This window comes from Pan troglodytes, chromosome 2 (genome assembly GCF_028858775.2).
Source record: "Pan troglodytes isolate AG18354 chromosome 2, NHGRI_mPanTro3-v2.0_pri, whole genome shotgun sequence".
NCBI classification, from domain to species: domain Eukaryota; kingdom Metazoa; phylum Chordata; class Mammalia; order Primates; family Hominidae; genus Pan; species Pan troglodytes.
In genome coordinates this window covers 52,397,489-52,424,010 of record NC_086015.1, presented here as the reverse complement: position 1 = coordinate 52,424,010, position 26,522 = coordinate 52,397,489, and the positions used below count along the sequence as shown (strand labels likewise).

Here is a 26,522-nt window from a genome sequence, read left to right as displayed (position 1 = left end):
TTCTGAGACAGGGTCTCACTCTGTTGCCCAGGCTGGAGTGCTATGGCACAATCACAGCTCACTGCAGGCTCAAACTCCTGAGCTCAAAGGATCCTCCCACCTCAGCCTCCCAAATAGCAGGGACTATAGCCATGTGCCACCACTTCAGGCCACAGCATCTAAATTTCACTAAAATAATCATTCTGGGCTTGCAAATAGAATTTCTTTACTACATTGCAGAAGATGATGCAAGGTCAATTTTGTTAGTTTCCATATTACGTATTCAAAGAATACATCACCAGAATGCTGGAGTCACTTACTTTCCTCACCCTAAGTACTATGCTTGCATTATCACACATCACACTGGAGATGCAGCTGTCAATGGAAAAATAAGATCATCAGTGAACAAAAGAGAAAGTAGGTACATCCATTGTTAATACTGACTTAGAACTTGACTAAGATATCAATATTCTTTCCAAATTAATTGGTCCTTTGTGCTCTTAGATTTGGTTTTGAATAACTACATAAAATCAGGGAAAGTTACACTGATTATTATTTGCAGGAATAGCAATCCCAACCTGCTCTCAAATATTATTGCCAGAATTGTCAGTATCTGATTTGACAGATTATCTGGTTTAATGATGATTAGAGAGGTTGTTTTTTTGTTTGTTTTTGTTTTTGTTTTTCCTGAGACAGGGCCTCGCTGTGCTGCCCAGGCTGGAGTGCAGTGGCACCATGTCAGTTCACTGCAACCTCCATCTCCTGGGTTCAAATGATCCCTTCCAACTTAGCCTCCCAAGTAGTTGGAACTACAGGCACGCACCACCACGCCCAGCTAATTTTTGAAAACATTATCTTGTAGGCCAGGCACGGTGGCTCACGCCTGTAATCCCAGCACTTTGGGAGGCCGAGGTGGGTGGATCACAAGGTCAGGAGATCAAGACCATCCTGGTTAACACAGTGAAACCCCGTCTCTACTAAAAATACAAAAAATTAGCCGGCATGGTGGTGCACGCCTGTAGTCCCAGCTACTTGGGAGGCTGAGGCAGGAGAATTGCTTGAACCCGGGAGGCGGAGGTTGTAGTGAGCCGAGATCGCGCTACTGCACTCCAGGCTGGGTGACACAGCAAGATTCCATCTCAAAAAAAAAAAAAAAAGAAAAAAAAATATTTTCTCATAGAGATGGGGTCTCAGCATGTTGCCCAGGCTGGTCTCAAAGTCCTGCACTCAAGCGATCTGCCTGCCTTAGCCTTCCAAAGTGCTGGGATTACAGGCGTGAGCCATTGTGCCCAGCCCTGGATTTTTATTTTAAAATAGAATTCTGCTCCCTTTTGAGTATACCTGCTCTACTCCAATTGAATATCATAAGAGATGCCACGCTTCCCTCCCCACTGTATGATGAGGAAATGGTGGGAGCATAGCTCTGTTGTTGATTCTTGTTCTGCATTAATGAAGTGACACTTTTACCCCTCTCCACCAGAAGCCCAGGTAGGGTTAGTACCCTGTTGACCATCCCTGCCTTGCACTAACTCAAGTAAAGGTGACACTTCTCCCCCTCCCCACCAGGCCCTGAAGACACTGAGATGGAGTCCTGTCGACTATCTCCCCCAGTGCACTGATGTGAGTAGAAATGGTACCCCAGGCCAGGTGTGGTGGCTCACTTCTGTAATCCCAGCACTTTGGGAGGCCAAGGTGGGTGGATTACCTGAGGTCAGGAGTTTGAGACCAGCCTGACCAATGTGGCAAAACCCAGTCTCTACTAAAAATACAAAAATTAGCTGAGCATAGTGGTGCATGCCTGTAGTCCCAGCTACTTGGGAGGCTGAGGCAGAAGAATTGCTTGAAACCGGGAGGTGGAGGTTGCAGTGAGCCGAGATCATGCCACTAGCACTCCAGCCTGGACAAGAGAGTGAGACTTTGTCTCAAAAAAAAAAAAAAAAAAAAAAAAAAAAAAAGGTACCCCTTCCTCTGCCCACAAAGCACTGCAGAGATAATAGCTGAAAACATCCCCAAATTCGTAGACCTATAGATTCAAAAAGTTAATCAAACCCAAACAGGTTAAACTCGAAGAATTTCATACCAGACATATCCTAATCAAATTTCTGAGAATTAAAAACAAAGGAAATAACTTGTACTCAACCAGAGCAAAATGACACATTATCTAGAGAGAGATAGAGATTTGAACGACAATGGATTTCTCAGACATCATGGAAGTCAGAAGGAAGAGGCACAACATTTTTCAAATGCTGAAAGAAGTTAATATACCAATTAAAACAGAGTATCCCTGGTCAGCAGCATAATGTTATAAACAAACAACAAATAAAGCACACAGAGTGTAGAAGGACCCCAAATAGCCAAAGCCATCTTGAGCAAACCTCATTAGCACATTTGCTGGAGGCATCACATTACCAGATTTAAAAATACATCACAAAACTATAGTAATCAAAACATCATGGTTCTTGTGGGCTTTTTTTTTTTTTTTTTTTTTTTTTTTTTTGAGACTGAGTGTTGTTCTGTCACCCAGGCTGGAGTGCAGTGGCACAATCTCAGCTCACTGCAAGCTCCATCTCCTGGGTTCATGCCATTCTCCTGCCTCAGCCTCCTGAGTAACTGGGACTACAGATGCCCGCCACCATGCCCAGCTAATTTTTTGTATTTTAGTAGAGATGGGGTTTCACCGTGTTAGCCAGGATGGTTTCGATCTCCTGACCTCGTGATCCGCCTGCCTTGGCCTCCCAAAGTGCTGGGATTATAGGCGTGAGCCACCATGCCTGGCCGGTTCTTGTGTTTTTATCCCCAGAGACAAACCATAAACAAACAAAAAATCCAGCATGGTACTGACATACATACAGATACATTGTCCAGTGGAATGGGATAGAAGGCCCAGAAATAAACCCTCACATTTAAGGTCAATTGATTTTTTTTAAAACAAAAGTACCAAGAACAGTCAATGGAGAAAGGACAGTCTCTTCAATAAATGGTACTGGCAATGAAAAAGGAAAACTACAGGCTAATATCCCTGATGAACATAGACGCAAAAATCCTCAAGAAAATAGTAGCAAACTGAATCCAACAGCAAATCAAAAAGCTAATTCACCATGATCAAGTAGGCTTCATTCCTGGGAGCAAGGTTGGTTCAACACATACAAGTCAATAAATATGATTCCCCACATAAACAGAATTAAAAACAAAAAACCATATGATCATCTCGATAGACACAGAAAAAGCTTTGAATAAAATTCAGTATCCCTTTGTGACAAAAACCCTCAAGAAACTAGGCACTGAAGGAGCATACCTCAAAATAAGAGCCATCAATGACAAATCCACAGGCAACGTCATAATGAATGGGTAAAAACTGGAAGGATTCCCTTTGAGAACTGGAACAAGACAAGGATGCCTATTCTCACCACTCCTAGTAAACATAGTAGTGACTAGTAGTGATTAGTAGTGATAGTAGTGATTGCTCTAGCTAGGAAGTCCTAGCTAGAGCAGCCAGCCAAGAGAAAGAAATAAAGGACATCCAAATAGGAAAAGAAGTAAAACTATCTATTTGTGGACAATATGACAATATGATTGATTATATATATATATGTGTGTGTGTGTGTGTGTGTGTGTGTGTATAGATAGATATAATATGTATTTTTTAAATCCCCCCAGAGAGGGTCTTGTTGTGTCACTCAGTCTGGAGTGCAGTGGCACAATCATGGCCCATTGCAGCCTCAACCTCTGGGCTCAAGTGATCTTCACATCTCAGCTTCTTGTGTAGCTGGGACCACCAGTGCACACCACCATGCCTGGCTAATTTTTTTTTTTTTTTTTTTGTAGAGACAGGGTCTCTGTATGTTGCCCAGGCTTGTCTCGAACTCCTGGGCTCAAGTGATCATCTTGCCTCAGCCTCCCAAAGTGCTGGGAATACAGGCATGAGCCACTATGCTCCAAGACAATATGATTCTATACAAAGAAAACCCTAAAGACTCTGACAAAATGCTCCGGGAACTGAAACCAACTTCAATAAGTTTTCAGGATACAAAAATCCATGTATAAAAATCAGTGGCATTTCCATATACTGATAATGTTTAAACTGAGGGCCAATCAAGAATGAAACCTCATTTACAACAGCACCCCACAAAATAAGTTACCTAGGAATACATCTACCCAAGGAGGTGAAAGATCTCTACAAGGAGAACTACAAAACACTGCTAGAAGCAATCATAGGCCAGATGTGGTGGCTCACGCCTGTAATCCCAGCACTTTGGGAGGCTGAGGCAGGCGGATCACTTGAGGTCAGGAGTTTGAGACCAGCCTGGCCAACATGCAAAACCCCATCTCTACTAAAAATACAAAAATTGGCCAGGTGTGGTGGCACGTGCCTGTGGTCCCAGCTACTTGGGAGGCTGACGCAGGGGGATCTCTTGAACCTGGGAGGTGGAGGTTGTAACGAGCCAAGATTGTACCACTGCACTCCAGCCTGGGCAACAGAGTAAGACTCTGCCTCAAAAAAAAAAAAAAAAAAAAAAAAAAAGAGGAAATCCTAGGTGACATTAAAAAACAAATGCAAAAACATTTCATGCTCATGGAGTAGAAGAAGCAATTATCATTAAAATGGCCACACTGCCCAAAGCAATCAACAGATTCAGTGTTATTCCTATCAAACTGCCAATGTCATTTTTCACAGAACTAGAAAAAAACTATTCTAAAATTTATATGGTATCAGGAAAGATCCTGATTCCATATTGAATAGCCAAAGCAATCTGGAGGAAAAAGAAGAAAGTCAGAGACATCAATTATCTGACTTCAAACTATACTATAGGCTATAGGCTAAACAAGGCTATAATAACCAAATTAACATGGTATTGGTACAAAAACAGAATAAAGATTCAAGGAACAGAATAGAGAACCCAGAAATGAAGCCACACACCCACAGCCAACTGATCTTCAACAAAAGTTGACAAAAATAAACAATGGCGTAAAGACTCCCTATTCAATAAATGGTGCTGGGATAGCTGACTAGCCATATGTAGAAGAGTGAAAGTGGATCCCTACTTTTCACCATACACCAAAATTAACTCAAGACAGATTAAAGGTTTAGATGTAAGACCCCAAACTATAGGAGTCCTAGAAGAAAACCTAAGAAAACACTATTCTAGACATCAGTGTTGGCTTTGGGAAAGAATTTATGACTCAGTCCTCAAAAGAAATTGCAATGAAAACAAAAATCGGTAAGTGGGACCTAATTAAAAGAACTTCTGCACAGGCTGGACACGGTGGCTCACACCTGTAATCCCAACACTTCGTGAGGCTGAGGCGGACAGATCACTTGAGGTCAGGAGCTCAAGACCAGCCTGGCCAACATGGTGAAACCCTGTCTCTACTAAAAATACAATTAGCTAGGTGTGGTGACACATGCCTGTAATTCCAGCTACTTAGGAGGCTGAGGCAGGAGAATCACTTGAACCTAGGAGACAGAGGTTGCAGTGAGCCCAGATTGTGCCACTGTACTCCAGCCTACGTGACAGAGTGAGACTCCATCTCAAAAACCAAACAAAACAAAAAAAGGTTTTGCACAGCAAAAGAAACTATCAACAGAGTAAACAGACAACCTATAGAATGGTAGAAAATATTCACAAATCAAGCATCTGACAAAGGCCTAATATTCAGAACCTCTAAGGAACGTAAACAACTCAAGTAAAAAACAAACCCATTAAAAAATGGGCAAACGGGACTTTGCACCCAAGACTGTGTGGTAGATAGAGCTCCCTCTCCCCTCTCCCCTCTCCCCTCTCCCCTCCCCCCTCTCCCCTCCCCCCTCTTTCCACGGTCTCCCTCTGATGCCGAGCCGAAGCTGGACGGTACTGCTGCCATCTCAGCTCACTGCAACCTCCCTGCCCGATTCTCCTGCCTCAGCCTGCCGAGTGCCTGCGATTGCAGGCGCGCGCCGCCACGCCTGACTGGTTTTCGTTTTTTTGGTGGAGACGGGGTTTCGATGTGTCGCCTGGGCTGGTCTCCAGCTCCTAACCGCGAGTGATCCACCAGCCTCGGCCTCCCGAGGTGCCGGGATTGCAGACGGAGTCTCGTTAACTCAGTGCTCAATGGCGCCCAGGCTGGAGTGCAGTGGCGTGATCTCGGCTCACTACAACCACCTCCCAGCCGCCTGCCTTGGCCTCCCTAAGTGCCGAGATTGCAGCCTCTGCCTGGCAGCCACCCCGTCTGGGAAGTGAGGAGCGTCTCCGCCTGACCGCCCATCGTCTGGGATGTGAGGAGCCCCTCTGCCTGGCTGCCCAGTCTGGAAAGTGAGGAGCGTCTCTGCCCGGCCGCCATCCCATCTAGGAAGTGAGGAGCGCCTCTTCCCGGCCGCCATCACATCTGGGAAGTGAGGAGCGTCTCTGCCCGGCCGCCCATCGTCTGAGATGTGGGGAGCACCTCTGCCCTGCCGCCCCGTCCGGGATGTGAGGAGCGTCTCTGCCCGGCCGCCCTGTCTGAGAAGTGAGGAGACCCTCTGCCTGGCAACCGCCCCATCTGAGAAGTGAGGAGCCCCTCCGCCCAGCAGCCACCCCGTCTGAGAAGTGAGGAGCGTCCTCCCTCCTCGTCCGGGAGGGAGGTGGGGGGGTCAGCCCCCCGCCCGGCCAGCCGCCCCATCCGGGAGGTGAGGGGCGCCTCTGCCCGGCCGCCCCTACCGGGAAGTGAGGAGCCCCTCTGCCCGGCCAGCCGCCTCGTCCGGGAGGGAGGTAGGGGGGTCAGCCCCCTGCCTGGCCAGCTGCCCCGTCCGGGAGGCGAAGGGTGCCTCTGCCCGGCCGCCCCTACTGGGAAGTGAGGAGCCCCTCTGCCCGGCCAGCCGCCCCGTCCGGGAGGGAGGTGGGGGGATCAGCCCCCCGCCTGGCCAGCCGCCCCGTCCGGGAGGGAGGTGGGGGGATCAGCCCCCCGCCCGGCCAGCCGCCCTGTCCAGGAGGTGGGGGGCGCCTCTGCCCGGCCGCCCCTACTGGGAAGTGAGGAGCCCCTCTGCCCGGCCAGCCGCTCTGTCTGGGAGGGAGGTGGGGGGGTCAGCCCCCCACCCGGCCAGCCGCCCCGTCCGGGAGGGAGGTGGGGGGGTTAGCCCCCCGCCTGGCCAGCCGCCCCGTCCGGGAGGTGAGGGGCGCCTCTGCCCGGCCGCCCCTACTGGGAAGTGAGGAGCCCCTCTGCCCGGCCAGCCGCTCTGTCCAGGAGGGAGGTGGGGGGGTCAGCCCCCCGCCCGGCCAGCCGCCCCGTCCGGGAGGGAGGTGGGGGGGTCAGCCCCCCGCCCGGCCAGCCACCCCGTCCGGGAGGGAGGTGGGGGGATCAGCCCCCCGCCCGGCCAGCCGCCCTGTCCGGGAGGTGAGGGGCGCCTCTGCCCAGCCGCCCCTACCGGGAAGTGAGGAGCCCCTCTGCCCGGCCAGCCGCCCCGTCCGGGAGGGAGGTGGGGGGGTCAGCCCCCCGCCGGGCCAGCCGCCCCGTCCGGGAGGGAGGTGGGGGGGGTCAGCCCCCCGCCCGGCCAGCCGCCCCGTCCGGGAGGTGAGGGGCGCTTCTGCCCGGCCGCCCCTACTGGGAAGTGAGGAGCTCCTCTGCCCGGCCACCACCCCATCTGGGAGGTGTACTCAACAGCTCATTGAGAACGGGCCATGAAGACAATGGCGGTTTTGTGGAATAGAAAGGGGGGAAAGGTGGGGAAAAGATTGAGAAATCGGATGGTTGCCGTGTCTGTGTAGAAAGAGGTAGACATGGGAGACTTTTCATTTTGTTCTGTACTAAGAAAAATTCTTCTGCCTTGGGATCCTGTTGATCTGTGACCTTACCCCCAACCCTGTGCTCTCTGAAACATGTGCTGTATCCACTCAGGGTTGAATGGATTAAGGGTGGTACAAGATGTGCTTTGTTAAACAGATGCTTGAAGGCAGCATGTTCGTTAAGAGTCATCACCACTCCCTAATCTCAAGTACCCAGGGACACAAACACTGCGGAAGGCTGCAGGGTCCTCTGCCTAGGAAAACCAGAGAACTTTGTTCACTTGTTTATCTGCTGACCTTCCCTCCGCTATTGTCCTGTGACCCTGCCAAATCCCCCTCTGCGAGAAACACCCAAGAATGATCAATAGAAAAGAAAAAAGAAAAAAAAAATGCGCAAACATGGACAGCTCAATGCAGCCTTGAACTCCTGGGCTCAAGCAATCGCCTAACCTTGGCCTCTCAGAGTGGTGGGATTACAGGCGTGAGCCACCATGCCTGATGATCTCACTTATACATGGAATCTAAATAAATTAGACTCGTAGATGTAGAAGATAGAATGGTGTTTACCAGAGGCCAAGCAGGGTCAGAGCAGGGGGTTAGACAGGGAACAGGGAGGTGTTGGTCAAAGGGTACAAAGTTTCAGTTCGTCAGGAGGAATAAATTCTGGTGAGCATGGTGGCTATAGTTAATAATAGCATATTGTATATTTCAGAATAGCTCAAAGAAATTTTAAATGTTTTCACCACAAATAAATGATAAATATTTGAAGTGATGGATAAGTTAATTAGCCCGATTTGATCATTTCAGCATATACATGCAAGAAAACATCATATTGTACCCCATAAATATATACAAATATTCTTTGTCCATTAAACTTTTATATTTAAACTTAAAAGACAGATTAGCGTAATGGATAAAAAGCATGACCCAACCAGATTCTATCTACAAGAAACTCACTTCAAATATAATGATATAAGTAGGTTGGAAGTAAAAGAATGAAAAACAATATAACATGCAAATATTAACCAAAATAAAGCAGGAGTGGCTAAATTAGTATTAGATAAAGTAGACCTCAGGGCAAAGAAGATTACCAGGGACAAGGAGAGACATTACACAAAAACAAAAGGGCCAATTAACCTAGAAGATATATTAATCCTAAATGTGTATGCAGCAAGTTACAGAGCTGCAAAATATGTGAAAACTAATAGAACAAAGAGGATAAATAATCCGTAATAGGAAATTCAACAGTCTCTCAATTGATAGAATCACTAGACTGAAAATCAGAAAGGATAGAAAAGAACTGAAGAAGATCAACCAAGGTGATCTAATTGTTACTTATAAAACATTGTGCCCAACAAGAGAAGAATACACATTCTTTTCAAGCTCACATGGAACATTCACCAAGATAGAGCATATCCTGGGTGACAAAACAGATTTTAACAACTATAAAAGAATGAAGAACATATGGAATATGCTCTCTGGCCATAACTGCTTTAAATTAGAAATTGATGACCAAAAAGATCACAATAAAATCTCCAATCTTGGAAATTAAACATACTTTAGAATAGTCCATGGCTCAAAGAGGAAAAGGGAAATAAAGAAGTATATGGAACTGAATGAATGAAAATCAAAATCTGAGGATTGCAGCTAAAGCAGTGTTTAATGGAGAATTTAGAACACCAAATGCTTATATTTTAAAAAGAGGTCAGAAATCAATGATCTAAACATCCACCTTAAGAGACTAATAAATGTCAGGCACAGTGACTCATGCCTGTAATCCCAGAAATTTGGGAGGCCTAGATAGGCAGATTGCTTGAGCCTGGGAATTCAAGACCAGTCTGGACAAACTGGCAAAACCCAATCTCCACAAATAAATAAATAAATTAATTAATTAAAAAATAGCCTGGCATGGTGGTACACCCCTGTAATCCAAGCTACTCTGGGGGGCTGAGGTGGGAGGATCACTTGAGCCCAGAAGGCAGAGGTTGTAGTGAGCTGACATAACACCCCATTGCACTCCAGCCTGGCAGGTTGAGATTGTGTCTTAAAACAAACAAACAAACAAACTAGAAAAAATAGCAAAATAAAAGTAACCAGAAGCAAGAAAATAAAATTTAAGAGCTGACATAGACAAATTCAGAATAGCAAAATAGAGATTGTTAAAAAAAAAAAAATAGAGACCAAAAGCTGTTTCTTTGAAAAAATAATTAAAATTAATAAGCCTCTAGTAAGGCTGACCAAAAAATACAAAACCAAAACCAAAACAAAAAAACACAGAAATGACACAAATTACCAGTATTACAAATTAAGGAGTTCATACTACAAATTTTACAGGCATTAAGAAGATTAAAAAACAAATCTACACACATTTGACAAGTTAGATAAAATGACTGATTGCTGGAAATTCAAACTGTAAAAACTCACCCATCATAAAATAGATAATCTGAGTTGTACTATAACTATTAAGGAATTTATAGTTAAAAGCTTTTCAAAAAAGTCATCTCCAGGCCCAGATTGTTCTACTGAAGTTTACTAAACATTTAAGGAAGAAATAACACCCTGAGGCAGGAGAATCACTTGAACCCAGGAGGTGGAGGTTGCAGTGAGCCAAGATCATGCCATCGCACTCCAGCCTGGAGGACAAGAGCGAGACTTCGTCTAAAAAAAAAAAAAAGAAGAAGAAGAAGAAGAAAACTACAAACTGATATCCTTCATGAACACAGAACCCAACAATCATCAAGTATTAAACTCAATTCGCAATATGTAAAAAAAGTAATATAAAATGAGTAAGTGGGATTTAGTCTAGGAATGCAAGGCTGATTTAATGTTCAGAAATTCCACATATCCAATAAAATAAATGAAGAAAATCCACTTACAACAGCATCCAAAATTGAAATACTTGAGTAAATTGAACCAAGGAGGTAAAATATGTATATACTGAAAACTATAGAACACTGATAAAAGAAAAAGAAGACATAAATAAATGGAAAGCTATCCCATGTTCATGGATTGGAAGAATATTGTTAAAATGTCCATACTCCCCAAAATGATCTACAGATTCAATGCAATCCCTATCAAAATTGCAATGACCTTTTCCACAGAAATAGAAAAAGCAATCCTAAAATGACTATGGAACCACAAAGGACCCCAAATACTCAAAGCAATCTTGAGAAAGAATAAAACTGGAGGTGGCATATTATCTGATTTCAAAACATATTATAAAGCTACAGTTATCAAAACAGCATGATATTGGCATAAAATCAGGCACAGTGACCAACAGCTCAGAATAAATGATCCCAGAAATAAACCTGCACATTTATAGTCAATTGTTTTTCAACAAAGGTGCCAGGAACACATGGAGAAAGGACATGCTCTTCAACAAATGGCATTGGGAAAACTGGATAGTCACATGAAAAGAAAATAAGTTGGGACTTTTTCTCACATCACATACAAAACTCAAAATGGATTAAAGACTTAAATATAAAACCTGAACTACAAGAAGAAAGTGCAGGGGAAAAGCTCTGTGACATTGATCTGGGCAATGAGTTTTCGGATATGACCCCAAATGCACAGGCAACAAAAGCAAAAATAGGTAAACGGGATTGCATCAACCTAAAAAGTTTCTGCACAGGAAAGAAAACAGATCAAAGAGACAACCTATGGAATGGGAGAAAATATTTGCAAATTATACATATAAGGGTTAATATCCAAAATATATAAGAACTCTAACTCAATAGCAAGAAAACCACCATATTAATATGGGCAAAGGTTCTTCATTGCCAATTTTCCACAGAAAACATAAAATGGCCAACAAATATGTGAAAAAATGCTCAGCATTATGAATTATCAGGGAAATGCAAATTAAAAATGCAATGAGATACCACCTCATTAGAGGTGTTAGAATGGTCATGCTCAAAAACATGAAAGATAAACAATTGTTGGTGAGGATGTGAAGAAAAGGGAACCCATGTATGTTGTAGGTGGGAATGTAAATTAGTACAGCCATTATGGAAAACAACATGAAAGTTCCTCAAACCACTAAAAATAGGATTATCATATGATACAGCAATCCCACTCCTGGGTATACATCCAAAGGAATTGAAATTGGTATGTTGAAGAGATGTCTGCATGCTCATTACTCCCATGTTCACTTCAGCACTATTCACAATAACCAAGATATGGAATCAACCTAAGTGTATATCAATGGATGAATGGATAAAGAAAATGTGGTATATGTGTAGATACATACACACACACACACACACACACACACACACACACACGAATACCATTTAGCCTTAGAAAAGAAGGGAATCTTGTCACGTGCAACAGCATGGATGAATCTGGAGGTCATTATGTTCAGTGAACTAAGCCAAGCACAGAAAGACAAATACTGCATCATCTCACTTATGTGTGACATCTTAAAGAAAAAACAAAAAATCGAACTCACAGAAGCAGAGAGCAGAATGGTGGTTAACAGAGGCTGGGAGAGAGGGGGAATGAAGAGATGTTGGTCAAAGGGCCCAGCGTTTCCATTAGGCAGGAGGAATAAGTTTCAGAGATCTGTGGCATGGCGTGGTGACTGTAGTTCATAATAGTGTATCATATTTACAAATTTGCTGAGAGTAGATTTTAAGTATTTTTTACCACAAAAGTGTATGAAGTGATTGATATATTAGCTTGATTTAATCATTCTACAATATATACATCTATGAAATCACATTGTACCCCATAAATATATAATTATTTGTTAATTAAAAACTAATAAGACACTCTGTCCTGACCACTAACAAAAAAGAAAATCAATATAATTCACCTTACTAAGAACCTAAAAAAGAAAAACTATATGCTTATATCAATTTATGCAGAAAATGTCTTTGAGAAAATTCAACATCTATTCATGACAATAAAAACCTCTCAGCCATCTAGGACTAGAAGAGAACATTTTCAACCCAGTAAGGGGCATCTACAAAAACATACAGTGAATATAATAATAATGGTGAAAGACCAAACACTTTTCATCCAATGCAAGGATGTCGGCTCTCCACTCCAGTGCCACACAGGAAGTTATAGCCAATGCAAAAAGGGAAGAACAACAAGGCATACGTTTGAAAAGAAAGAAAACTGTTTGACAGACGACATGATTGTCTACATAGAGAAAGCACAAAGTATCTACCAATCTATGAATAAAACTATTAGAATGAATGAGTTTAGCAAGGTTGCGGGATACAAGGTCAATATACAAAAGTCAGTCACATTTCTATATACTAGTAATGAAAAATGGAAATTGAAATAAGACAGTACTCTTTATAATAGCACCAAAACCACGAAATATTTAGGTATAAATTTTACAAATATGTGCAAAATATTTATCCTAAAAACTACAAAAACACTGATAAAATAAAGATGGCCTAAAACAGTAAGAGACATTCAGGTTCATGTACTGAAAGAGCCAAAATAGTAAAGATGCCAATTCCCCTAATTAATCTCTACATCTAAACAAATTCCAATATAAATCTCAGAATTTTTGTAAAAATTTACAAACCAATTCTAAAATTCACTTGGAAAACAAGGGAACAAGAATAATCTGAATAATTTTGTAAAAGAACAAGTTAGAGGACTCACATTATCTGATTTCAAAGTCTCTATAAAGTTACATTTTCAATGTAGTGTGTTATTTGATAAGAGATACATATATAGATGATTGGAACAAAAGAGAAAGTCTCAAAACTAACCCATGTAAATATGGTTGATTTTGGACAAAGGTACACAGGCAATTCAATGGAGTAAGGAGTTTTTTCAACAAATGGTGCTGAATCATTGAATATTCATATACAAAAAAATACATCTTGATCTTTATCTTTCCCTTACAAAATTTAACTCAAAATACATCAGAGACCTAAATGTAAAACCCTAAACTGTAAAACTTTTAGAGGAAATCTTAGAACATCTCTGTGATCTTGGGTTAGGCAAAGATTTCGTAGATACAATCCCCCAAGCCCAGTCATTTTAGAAGAAAAATTGTACTTCAAAGTTAACCCTTGCTCTTTGAAAGACACTGTGAAGAGAATAGAAAGACAAACCAGAGTGGGAGAAAATATTTGCAAACCCTTATCTGATAAAAGACGTGTATTCCAAATATATAAAGGACTATCAAAACTCGATATTAAGAAACTCAATATTAACAACCCAATTAAAAAATGGTCAAAAGATTTGAAAAAATGTGTTAAAGAAGATAATGTGGATGGCAAATAAATTGCTCAATGTTATTGGGAAAAGGCACAATAAATATCACAATGAGGTATCACTATACATCCATTCAAATGTAAGAAAGAAAAAAAATCCAGGGGAAGTATTTGAAATTATTGAAAGGAAATAAGTATTTATGATTGGTGTAGGCTAAAATTTATTAGATATGATATAGAGAGCAAAAACCATGAAAGTCTGCTAAGCATGCTTATAGATATTTAAAGTATTTTTGCCTCAAAACACTGGAAATCATTATCCGAACATAGACATTTTCCTATTCTTGTAAAAAAGTTAATAACAGCTGCCTGATACTTCCTTGTGTGGATATACGATGGTAATTTAAACAATCTCTTATGTTTGGACACTTAGGGAGCTTCCAGCTCTTGACTATCACAAATGCTGTAATGAACAGCCAATGTACTTGAATGATTGGAGGTATAGCTTCACACTAAATTCTTTTTAGTGGTGTTGGCAGTGCAAAGGATATATGTATTTTCTTAGATGTTGCCAAAAAGCACTATAAGCAGTATAATGACTAGCAATAATCTGGAAGAAAACGTCTGCAAAGCCTTAAGAGACAAGACTTCTATGTGTACTACGTAAAATCTCAAGAAAAACAATTTAAAGGCAAGCAAACCAGGGGCAAAAATCAGCCAAATGGAGGGAAAAGCAGCTCACTGAAGCAGCAAGCAAGTGGCTAATGAACTCACAAAAGGCACAACTCAGCAAGAAAACACAGGGTATTGGGACATAATCTATCCACTGCTCATGGGAATATAAATTGAGAGCCACTTTGGGAAGACTTAACATCTATTGCAAGTCCCATGACTTCAAGAACTAGCGATTCTCTTTTCAGGCATGAGTTTATTGATATCTATCCTCAGAGAACCTTAAAAAAAAAATCCCTGTTCTCCCTTCATTCATCTTGATGTAGAAATTAGAAGTTTTCGGCAGGGTGCGGTGGCTCACGCCTGTAATCCAGCACTTTGGGAGGCCAAGGCGGGCGGATCACGAGACCAGGAGATCGAGACCATCCTGGCCAACATGGGGAAACCCAGTCTCTACTAAAAATACAAAAATTAGCCAGGTGTGGTGGCACATGCCTGTAATCTCAGCTACTTGGGAGGCTGAAGCAGGAGAATTGCTAGAACCCGGGAGTCGGAGGTTGCAGTGAGTTGAGATCACGCCACTGCACTCCAGCCTGGTGACAGAGGGAGACTCCGTCTCAAAAAAAAAAGTTGTTTAGGGGATGTTTACATCACAAAACAGAGCTTACCTGTCTGTTGTGTGATCATGCCACATGTTTTCCAGGTGACAGCAGCTCCTGAGGTATGGATGGCGGCCTCCTTCTTCCCACATGTACACGTGCACAGAGTTCTCGGATGTGGTGAGCACATAGCAAGGATCCTTCCAAGGATAGCCAGAGTGAGTGGCCAAGGAGTCAAAGTCAGATCAAAAAGCAGTGGAGGAGAATCATACATACCACCCAGAAGTTGTTGATGGCTGCCTGATGGTCCTCAAATCGTTGCAGCAGGAAGCCAGTGATGCTGAAGAGTAACAAGTATGGCCCACTGGTAAAGACAATCATATATCCATCACTGGCTCCCATCCAGATAGGGCACTTCAGATGAGCTGCCACCTGGAAACTTGCGATCTCATATGCTGTTTTCATGTAAAACGCACATATATATACACACACACATAAGGAAGTAAAGATCAGGTCATTGAATAATAATATCCTCACACTGAATAAAAAAGCATAGTCCCCACTTCCACAGACTTCATTCCGGGGAAGAAAATGAAGGGTAGTCCAGTGGCCTGACAAGTACATATCACTGACTGTGGTAACAGGTGCTAGGACACAGGAACAGAGGTTTGTGGACAATAAACAATCCCCTGGGCATTGGAACCCAGGCCCTAAAATATGATGGAAATCTATATGTGTTCGCCCAAGAGAGCAGGGTGGGGGTAGAGATCAGCATGGGTATTAGAGTCGAACTGGGATGGGTTCACCCCCAGCTAAAGAAATCCCCTGCTCCTGGCCGGGTGCGATGGCTCACTCCTGTAATCCCAGCACTTTGGGAGGCCGAGGCAGGCGGATCATGAGGTCAGGAGATTGAGACCATCCTGGCTAACAGGGTGAAACCCTGTCTCTACTAAAAATACAAAAAATTAGCCGGGTATGGTGGCGGGCGCCTGTAGTCCCAGCTACTCGGGAGGCTGAGGCGGGAGAATGTCGTGAACTCGGGAGGTGGAGCTTGCAGTGAGCCGAGATCGCGCCGCTGCACTCCAGCCTGGGCAACAGAGCAAGACTCCGTCTCAAAAAAAAAAAAAAAAAAAACAACTAGAAATCCCCTGCTCCCTTTATACAGGCTGACCCATTTATTAGAGCTAAACACGAATGACTGTGTGATGAGGAAGAGAAACAAGCGTTTCTAATGTGGCACAGCCTACCTTGGATGACTGTTTGGCCTCCAGTCTTCTTGGTTGTTAGATCAAAGGTGATAAATTCTGTCTTTTTTCCAGTGCTACTTTGGGACATCAGTGTTATCCTGTTTTTCACCTTTGGGGTCCAGCAGGCGCTGGCACATAATTTATGTGGGAGAAAGGTAGACAGAGGAACACTGCCTTCTGATGGTCTCAGTAAGGACTCTGTGAGGAATACCTAAAGAGAGCATCGCATGTGTGGTCAGGGGCAGGGAACTTATAGCCTCTCAGTACAGGAGTGACTCCAGAAGAGCCTTCTTAGAAATTCTCATCTTGTGGCCAAAGCTTTGTTCGACATCTCAGGAGTGATGAGTGGTCACTGCTTATCACTCCAGCATAAAAGGAACTCACTGTCTTCCTATTCTTCCTGTCCCATTCACAGAACAATGTCCCTGAAGCATGCCAAGGTGTTATGAAACCATCTTGCCATGTTGAACCCTTGGTCAAGTTGAGGTTGGCTAAGCAGATTTTCCCTTCTTGGGGAACAAGTCAAGGGCTGTGTGGCTTTTACTACCTGCCTTCTGAACTCCTCCCTCTTTGGTGCCCAGCCCACCAGTGCCCCACTACAAATGGCCTGCTCAAAGGCCAAAGCCTTCCTCAGAATGATATTCAGAGGCTGTTGCATATTCAGTTACTTTTGGACTTCTCTACACTTTGCAGCCAACATAGATAAAAGTAAAGAAGGCAAAAGAGAACAAGGACAAAGATATTTTTGTAAAAAAAAAAAAATTTTTTTTTTTTTTTTTTAAGAGGTAGAGTCTCGCCATGTTGCCCAGGCTGGAGTGCAGTGACTATTCACAGGTGCATTCCCACTACTGATCAGTATGGGAGTTTTGACCTTTTCTGTTTCTGACCTGGGCCAGTTGGCCCCTCCTTAGGCAACCTGGTGGTCCCCTGCTCCCAGGAGGTGAACGTATTGATGCCAGACTTGGTGTGGACACCCTATCAGCATAGCACACTATGGCCTGGAACTCCTGGGCTCAAGTGATCCTCCCGCCTCAGCCTTCTGAGTAAGTGGGACTATAGGTGCACGCCACCATGCCCAGCAATCCCTATTTCTTGATACCTGTCTCACCCTCTTCCATCTCTTTGGCAAATTCGGGCTTCATGAACGAGTTTTTGTTAAACATTTGCCACAGCAACTGGATGTTGTTACTTCAAAGAGCATTGTTTCCTGACCATCACAATGGATTCCCCTTGTGATGTGGTCTTAGAGAGGAAGGAGCAGTGTGCCTGGTCCTCACTGAGCTCTGCAGTTTCTCTGCATGCTTCCTAACTTGACATTCCTATCCTGAAATTGAAATACACAGAACAGCACCTACCTGTGGCAAGGTACGACTGTATGTCCCACATGCAAATACCCATTTCTTGTCAGGAGAGCAGTGTAGAAGTACAATACCATATTGAAATGCAGTAACTTTAGAAACATCCCTTAACCCAGGCAGTGTAAATGTGTAGATGTCACCTGCAGCATCGCCAACCTGAAACCAAAGCATCCCCACCATATCAATAGGAAGATATGTGAAATCCTGAAGTACAGAGGAGGCAGCACTATGAGCTGCAGGATATGCCACTGTTTCTTCAATCACATAATGGAGATCAAAACCTCTGACCAGTCTAGCTTGAGACACTGTTGGGATAATCCCATGGAATAAAACTTTCCAAGCCCCAAAGCATTCTTCTCAAGGACAGTTATTCATTAGCACATCAACACTATGTTTTTTCTCAATGTCACCCCAAAGCCATCTCTTCTCCCTTGACTGTCCCCAACCAAGTTCATGGACTGGATAATAACACACACTTGAAAGAAGAGGCACATATAAAGTAATTCAGGAAGTTTTTGGCTTTTTGTTTTTAGAAGAATTGCTGGGGAAATGTACTTGAGGCAAGTCAAGGGGCAAGATAGTGTGGAGGTTTGTATAACATTCATTGATATACTGTGATTGACTCGCAGGGTATGTGGAAGGGATGACAAGAGAAATAGGCCAGGCACTGTGGCTTATGCCTGTAATCCCAGCACTTTGGGAGGCTGAGGTGGGCAGATCAGGAGGTCAGGAGTTCAAGACCAGCCTGGTCAGTTTCTACTAAAAATACAAAAAATTAGCCAGGCATGGTGGTGTGTGCCTGTAGTCTCAGCAACTCAGGAGGCTGAGGCAGGAGAATTGCTTGAACCCAGCAGGCAGAGGTTGCAGTGAGCCAAGATTGCACCACTGCACTCCAGCCTGAGCAACAGAGTGAGACTCTGTCTCAAAAAAAAAAAAAAAGGGATAGGACAGTAATGTGACACGGATGCCTGACAAGACAACAGGCATTTGATTTTTTGGTCCCCTCTAAATTCAGGGCTCACTTACCATCAGGAATGGGCCATCCTTTGTAAGATAGGCTTCCATGCAATAACAGGGCTGTGGCATGGGGAGAACAGCCAGAGCGTCCCTGTCCTGACAGTTCCACACTTTGATAGTTTTTTTCCGATCCATAGTGATGGCGAGATGCATCTGAGGGAGGGTTACCAGATTTGAGAAATGGAACTCCTGGACTGGGCTTGACCAGATCATGGTATCCTAGAAAACGAGAGTAACACGACCTGTGTTCAAGGAACCCTTACACCTACTGTGCTTTCATTCTGCCCATGTTTATTTGGAAGCCTCTTCCAAATCAGATCTTCTTGCTTCTGGGCAAAGGATATGAAAATTCTCCACATCTCAATATTTTGGAGGAGTGAACATGAAAACAGGAACTACACATTATGCTCAGAGACAAGAACTTGGTACATAACAGGCGCAAAGAATGATCAGACTTCATAGGTTCAAATCACCTCTGCCTCCTACTCACAGTACAGCCTTCAGCAAGTCACTTTCTATCATGCCTTCTAATGAGGCTGTCATTACCTTTCACATCTCATGAAACATACTTAGAATTCTGCCTAGGACACAGTAGGAACCCAAAATGTATTAACTATCATTAAAATTGTTATTCAACCTTGTACATTACATACAAGATAGAATAGTTGTCTTTCTAGATGATTCTTTAGCCTTTAAAAAAATTGTGAAGTATATCATATAAGAAAAGAGCACGAAGTTTAATAAATTATCACAAGTGATTACCAATGTACCACTTCTAAGCCCTCCTGAAGTCCCCTTTGCATGTGCTCTATTTAACAACTCCCCCATGGCTCTCCGCACCCAAATGTAATCATTATTTTGATTTTTCACACTATAACAAGTTGCCTATGCAGTAATATCTAGGGCCATGTAACCAAGCATCCCAAAATTTAGTGGCTTAAAACAGGCTTTTGCTAACTCTGTTTCTTTTGATCAGAAATTCAGGGGTAGCTTGACTGGGTAGTTCTGGCTGTAGGTCTCTCATGAGGGTGAAGTCAAGTTTCACTTCCAAGATGGCCTCTCATATAGCTGTGTAAGTTGGTGTTGGCTACTGGCAGGGGTCCTCAGTCCCTCACCACACAGATCTTTCTGGAGGGCTGCTTGAGAGCTCTCATAACACTGTGGCTGGATCTCCAAGAGCTGATGACCCATGAGTGAAGAGTTGTCTTCTGTGACATAGCTTCAGAAATTATACACCATAATTTCCACAATATCCTATTGGTTCCACAGGTCAGCCCTATTGACTGTGGCAGTGGACTACACAAGATTGATCGTGATTATCATGGGGCAAAGATATTTGGGCCATCTCAGAGATTGGCAGCTGTAGTCTGCCCCATAGCCTCCAGTGATTCAGTTTCCCCCTACATGAAAATATATCCACCATCTCCCAATGCTCTCAAATGTCTCATACCATTATAGTATCATTGCAGAATCTAGGCTCTCATTGTTTCTAGGTCCAGGTATAGATGAAGCTCTTTAGATTCAATTTATCTTGATGTGAACATCTTCAAACTAAATATACAAGTTATCTGTCCCTCACCATCCCCAAAGTACAAGTGTGGGGTAAGCGCAGGATAACATAGTCACTGTTATTCAGAAAAGGTGAAAATGGAAAAATAGGAATCACTGCTACAAGAAATTTTGAAATCCAATAGAAAACATGCTGGCAATTTGTCAATTAGGACTCAAGGCCCAAGAAAGATCTTTAATGACTCTTGGTTCTACTCTCTAGGCTCTTGATTCTGTCTGGGTCATCCTTCACTTTCTATATGCGGTGGCCCAATTTTTTAGCTAAATTGTTTTTGGTAGTCTGCTTCCTGCCTGTAAAAGTTTTGAAATCCAAAAGGCCTCTTTTCCTTTTGTGTGTTTTGGCCCCTTTAAATCCAAGCTGACAGTGTTTCTCCCAGTGTAATTCTCTTTAACAAAAACTTTATGGGTCTCCTAAGAACCTCACTGCAGTTTATACCATTAGACAAAAGCCACACTCAGTTTTGAGATAAATCCTTTGCACACCTTGGAGATCATCTGAGCTAGAGACCACTTTCTGAAAAAGCCAATATAACAAATGCCAATCATTGACAAAGAGGCAATAGAACAGGTAATAAAGATGCAGAAAGCCCAAAAATTATTTCATAAATGCACTCCATGTTATTGGTAGAAAACAAGACCTTATACAAATTTATATATAGAAACACATATTAAAAAGTAAATTCTCAGCCAAGTGCAGTGGCTCATGCTTGTAATCCCAGCACTTTGGGAGGCTGAGGCTGGCAGATCACTTGAGGCCAGAAGTTCAAGAACAGCCTGGCCAACATGGCGAAACCCCGTCTCTACTAAAAATACAAAAATTAGCTGGGCATCGTGGCACGCACCTGTAATCTCAGCTACTCAGGAGGCTGAGGCATGAGAATCGCTTGAACTCGGGAGGCGGAGGTTGCAGTGAGCTGAGATGGCGCCACTACACTCCAGCCTGGGCAACACAGTGAGACTGTCTCAAAAAAAAAAAAAAAAAAAAAAAAAAAAAAGGCCCGGCGCAGTGGCTCACGCCTGTAATCTCAGCACTTTGGAAGGCCAAGGTAGGCGGATCACGAGGTCAGGAGATCGAGACCATCCTGGCTAACATGGTGAAACCCTGTCTGTACTAAAAATACAAAAAAATTAGCCAGGCGTGGTGGCGGGCGCCTGTAGTCCCAGCTACTTGGGAAGCTGAAGCAGGAGAATGGCGTGAACCCTGGAGGCGGAGCTTGCAGTGAGCCGAGATCCTGCCACTGCACTCCAGCCTGGGGAACAGAGCGAGACTCAGTCTCAAAAAACAAACAAACAAAAATAACAACAACAAAAGTGAATTCTATGTGTGTCTATGGTCCAAATGAAAAGGTCACAAATTACATGATAGAAAACCTGATTTGACACTTTGTTTTTGTTACCACTTCCGAATATTTTCCTCTCAGCACTTCCGTTTCATATATAGAACAGGATGGATGCAAATATGCAGTACTTTTGCTACATATTGGCCAGACTCACCTCTTGCACATCCCAGGCACAAAGCTCTTGCTTTGGAGATACACTACAAATGATTGATTTCTCCTGTTCATCCACTGTAAGTCTATTTCCTGAGAGATAAGCCAACTCCGTCTCAAATGCTGGAAGGAAACATAGAAGACTTGGCCACCAGATAGTTAAGGGATGATCCAAACCAAAAGAAGATAATTTAAAATATTTCTGTACCCTCTTAGGAAGGTTTGGGTAACAATATGGAGAAGATAGAAATTGGGCTCCAGAGTCATCCAAACACAGGTTCCCACGGCAGACTGGCCATTTGGGAGATGTTGGCCAACTTGCTTTTCCTTTTTATCCTCAGTTTCCATAGATATAAAAGGCATATTAAAATCTCTCCATCAGAGAACTTTTCTGAGTTTTAAAAGAGTTATCAAGTCCAGGCACAGTGGTTCAAGCCTGTAATCCCAGCACTTTGGGAAGCTGAGGTAGGCGGATCACTTGAGGCCAGGAGTTCTAGACTGGCCTGGCCAACATGCTAAACCTGTCTCTACTAAAAATACAAAAATTAGCATGTTGGCAGGTGCCTGTAATCCCAACTACTTGGGAGGCTGAGGCATGAGAATTGCTTGAACCCAGGAGGCAGAGGTTGCAGTAAGCCAAGATCATGCTGCTGCACTCCAGCCTCGGCGACAAAATGAGACTCTGTTTTAAAAAAAAAAAAAAAAAAAGGTGTTATCAGGATTAGGCCAGGTACAGTGGCTCATGCCTGTGAGGCCGAGGTAGGAGGATTGCTTGAGCTCAGGAGTTCAAGACCAGCCTGGGTAACAAAGTGAGACCTAATCTCTACAAAAAAATTTTAAAAATATGGTCGGGCATGGTGGCTTATGCCCGGAATCCCAGCAATTTGGGAGGCCAAGGCAGGTGGATCACTTGAGGTCAGGAGTTCAAGACCAGCCTGGCTAATATGGTGAAACCCCATCTGTACTAAAAATACAAAAATTAGTTGGGCATGGTGGTAAATGCCTGTAATCCCAGCTACTCAGGGGGCTAAGGCAGGAGAATCACTCAAACCCAGGAGACAGAGGCCGCAGTGAGCCGAGATTGTGCCATTGCACTCCAGCCTAGATGACAGAGCAAGACTCAACCTCAAAAAAAAAAAAAAAAAAAAAAAAAAAATCAACTGGTTGCGGTGGTGTACCCCTGTAGTCCCAGTTACACAGGAGGCTGAGGCAGGAGGATCTCTTGAGCCCAGGAGGTTGAGGCTGCAGCTGTAGAGCCTATGTATGCATTTATTTAGAGACAGGGTCTGGCCCTGTCACCCAGGCTAATTTTTAAAATTTTTTCATAGAGATGGAGGGGGGTCTCACTTTGTTGGCCAGGCTGGTCTTGAACTCGTGGGCTCAAGTGATCTGCCCACCTCGGCCTTTCAAAGTTCTGGGATTACAGGCATGAGCCACTGTGCCCAGCCAAGCCTCTGTTTTTTAGAGTTTCCCATTAATTTTTTTTTTCTGATTTTTATTCTGGGAGGGATGAGAAGCCTTAGGAAAAAGGGAGTAACAGGACCTGATTTTATGTTGTGAAAAAAAATCACTCTAGTTTCTTCATTCAGCACAGATGGTGGGGACAAGAGAGGAAGCAGGAAGATATCACATGGCTATCACGGCAACCCAGTCTGGTTCAATTTTAATTCCTTTTCCCTTTACTGAATGAGAATACACAACTGCACACAGCAAAAATCAAATAGAGTGGACCTCTGAAAACAAGTTGCTCATGTTCCTCTAGGGCACCTATACCCATACCGATGTTCTTAGTTACTTTGCAGATAAAGTTATGCGGCTGTGCCAATGCCAACCGAAGCTCCTTCCTTCTTTGATGCAGGAAAAATTGCTTCCGTGTGTGTGCCCAGGTGTTGATTGGTGAAGTTGCTGCAGTCCCATCTCTGCAGAGATAGTGACCTGGAAACAGAGTCACAGTCCCATCAGGCTGTTCTCAGTCAGTTCACCTCCTCAGAGCCCTGGTTATATCACAACCCCCTACTCACACTAACTTTCCTGTGTATATCTCACAACACAGCCACACAGGCCTTGGGACACAGCATGGGTGCGCAGTCAGATGATCTCCTCTCCCCTTCCCTCCTTGCCCTTTCCCTTCCCTTACCTCCACAGGTAATCGCTGTCTGCAATCCTATTCCAATGCTATGGGAGAGAAAGGAAGAGACAAGCAGGCAATCAGTTACATCAGAGAGCAAGGGTAATCCTCTGCTATTATTTGTTCTGGGAGCTGGGCCCGCACAGGTTAATCAGATGGGATTCCAGCTCTCAAAGCACTCTCAGTGTGGGGAGATAAGGAAATGGTAACAACAGAGACCTATCACTGCTAATACAGGCACTGGGTATTCCCATGAGTTCACAGGAAGAAGTGTTGATTTCCTAGGGCTTGAAATGGGAGCCTCAAGGACTGTTTAGTCAGCACAACTCCTGGATATCACCTTGTCCTTTTTGTTTAACAGAATATGAGGCCCTCAGTATGAAGAATGCTAACCCCCAAAGCCTCAGTGTAACCCTCTGCTATTCTGCAAAGTGGTGCTCAAACTGGTCGAGAGAAGCAGCGGGCTTGAGGGGCAGTGGGAGGTGGAAGGCCTTTACCTTGTTCACCTGGGAAACCTCAGCAAGCCGAACAGGTCCAGGAAAGAGAAGATTCGCTTCAAAGCTAAGTCAGGCAATCGGATCTCCATTTCACGCGGCCTGAACCCACATCCACTTTCCTTTCTCCTCTCTGGGCTGCTCTGAATTTAAAGGCTTTGCCAAAGTCTGCAGCACTTGTAAAGATTTTCACCCATGCCCATCTGTGTGCGGTAGAAACAAGCTGCAGGTGTGCAGACTCCCGGGCTGACCTCCATCCCGGCCTCTCCCCTGGGGCCTGATCCACACAGCTGGCAGGCATCCCTACCTAAACCCACTTGTTAGTGCTGTTCATTGTTTAGAGGAGCTCAGCAACACCTGTGCGCTGTGAGCTGGAGGTGCAGAACCTGGGGCAGCCCCAGTTGCAGATGAAGTTGTCAGAACCCTTTAGGAAATGTCACCGAATGCACTCACTTTGATCAGATCTGAGTGTCTCTATGACTCTATTTAAGTTCCAAACTCCTGGAATTGGAGTCTGCTTGCCCTGTGTCTGTGCCTACCTTGGGATCTTGAATCTGGTGAGTGGGGCTCATCTCTCAGCGCCAGCATGGCCTCTGGGTTTCTACCTTCTCGCATTTAACTTTGCCGTGGAGGAGAAAGAACGTGCCAAGCTGGCTTCTCCACAGAGATCCGCCCAAAGGGAGCAGGCCTTGTCTGGGATGGCTCTCCCAGCCGGTGGCTTTCCCTGGGATGTGACGCTTTCCCACAGTTACAGATCTCCCAAGAACCTGACAACTCATTCTGGGATTTTCTAAAGACCGTGTCATAGCCTGAGTGTTTGTGTCCTCTCAAAATTCCTAGGTTGAAATTCTAACCCTTGGTGTGATTGGAGGTGGGGGGCCTTTGGGAGGTAAGTGGGTCACAGGCAGAGTCCTTATGATGGGACCAGTGACCTTATAAAAGAGACCCCAGAACGCTCTCTAGCCCTGTTCATATCATGCGAGGACATGAGAAGGTGTCAGCTGCAACATGGAAGAAGGCCCACACCAGAACCTGACCGTGCTGACAGGTGACTCTTGGACTTCTCTCCTCCAAAATTGTGAGAAATAAATTTGTTTGTAAGCCACCCAGTCTATGGTACTTTGCTGCAGCATAAGACAGGGGTCCCTCTGTGAGGCTCAGTGGCCAACCCTTCTTAAAACTGCTGCCTCCAGGCAGACACACGGGAGTGGTTGTCGGGAGTCCCATTTATGATACAGTAGTAAGAGAGAGGAAAAATACAAATTGACATGGTGAGGAAATAAAAAGGAAAAGCAAAGACCAAGAAGCACCTAGAGGGGCGTGGGGAAAGGCGAGTCAAGGGGTGTGTGGAGAGGAGTGAGAAAAATACAAGGGGAAAAGATTTGTATTCCATTAATAGGAAATAATGCAGAGAGAGCCAGGGCCGTGGAAGGACACAGGAAGACAGAAAGCTTCGAACGGACTCTATTGTAGAGGAACAGAATTAATGCAAAGATATAGAAGGCTGAGAAATAAAACACTTTAAAATATGACAAGGGAAGAGAAGAAACAGTAAAATAAAGGATATTTTAAAAGTATTAAAGCACAAATATTATAAAATACACAGATAGGAAATATAACTGTAGTGGACTGTGAGACAGAGTAGGAATAAAATGGAAAAGAGGACAGATGAGAAGAGGCAAACATAAGGAAACTGAAGCAAATTGCTGAATGAGTGAATGAATGAATTTGAAATAGAGGAACAGAGGCCAGGCACAGTGGCTCATGCCTGTAATCCCAGCACTTGGGGAGGCCGAGGCGGGTGGATCACCAGGTCAGGAGTTTGAGACCAGCTTGGCCAACATAGTGAAACCCTGTCTCTACTAAAAATACAACAAATTGGCTGGGCGTGGTGGCAGGTGCCTGTAATCCCAGCTACTTGGGAGGCTGAGGCAGAAGAATTGCTTGAAGCTGGGAGGTGGAGGTTGCAGTGAGGTGAGATTGCGCTACTGCACTCCAGCCTGGGCGACAGTGCGAGACTCCATCTCAAAAAAAAAAAAAAAAATAGA

The 26,522-nt window shown here is 44.0% G+C and overlaps 1 protein-coding gene across 1 annotated transcript; it reads right to left on the bottom strand.

Moving 5' to 3' along the window:
- Window positions 1–173: 173 nt before the first annotated feature.
- On the bottom strand, window positions 174–24,628 carry FBXW12 (F-box and WD repeat domain containing 12). The gene is given in 12 exon segments (XM_016941028.4): window positions 174–354; window positions 15,241–15,371; window positions 15,448–15,626; window positions 16,419–16,629; window positions 17,774–17,932; window positions 18,803–19,012; window positions 21,857–21,975; window positions 23,632–23,723; window positions 23,725–23,787; window positions 23,990–24,027; window positions 24,478–24,497; window positions 24,500–24,628. Coding segments are annotated over 12 exon segments (1,389 nt in total). The 5' UTR covers window positions 24,567–24,628; the 3' UTR covers window positions 174–254.
- Window positions 24,629–26,522: the final 1,894 nt, after the last annotated feature.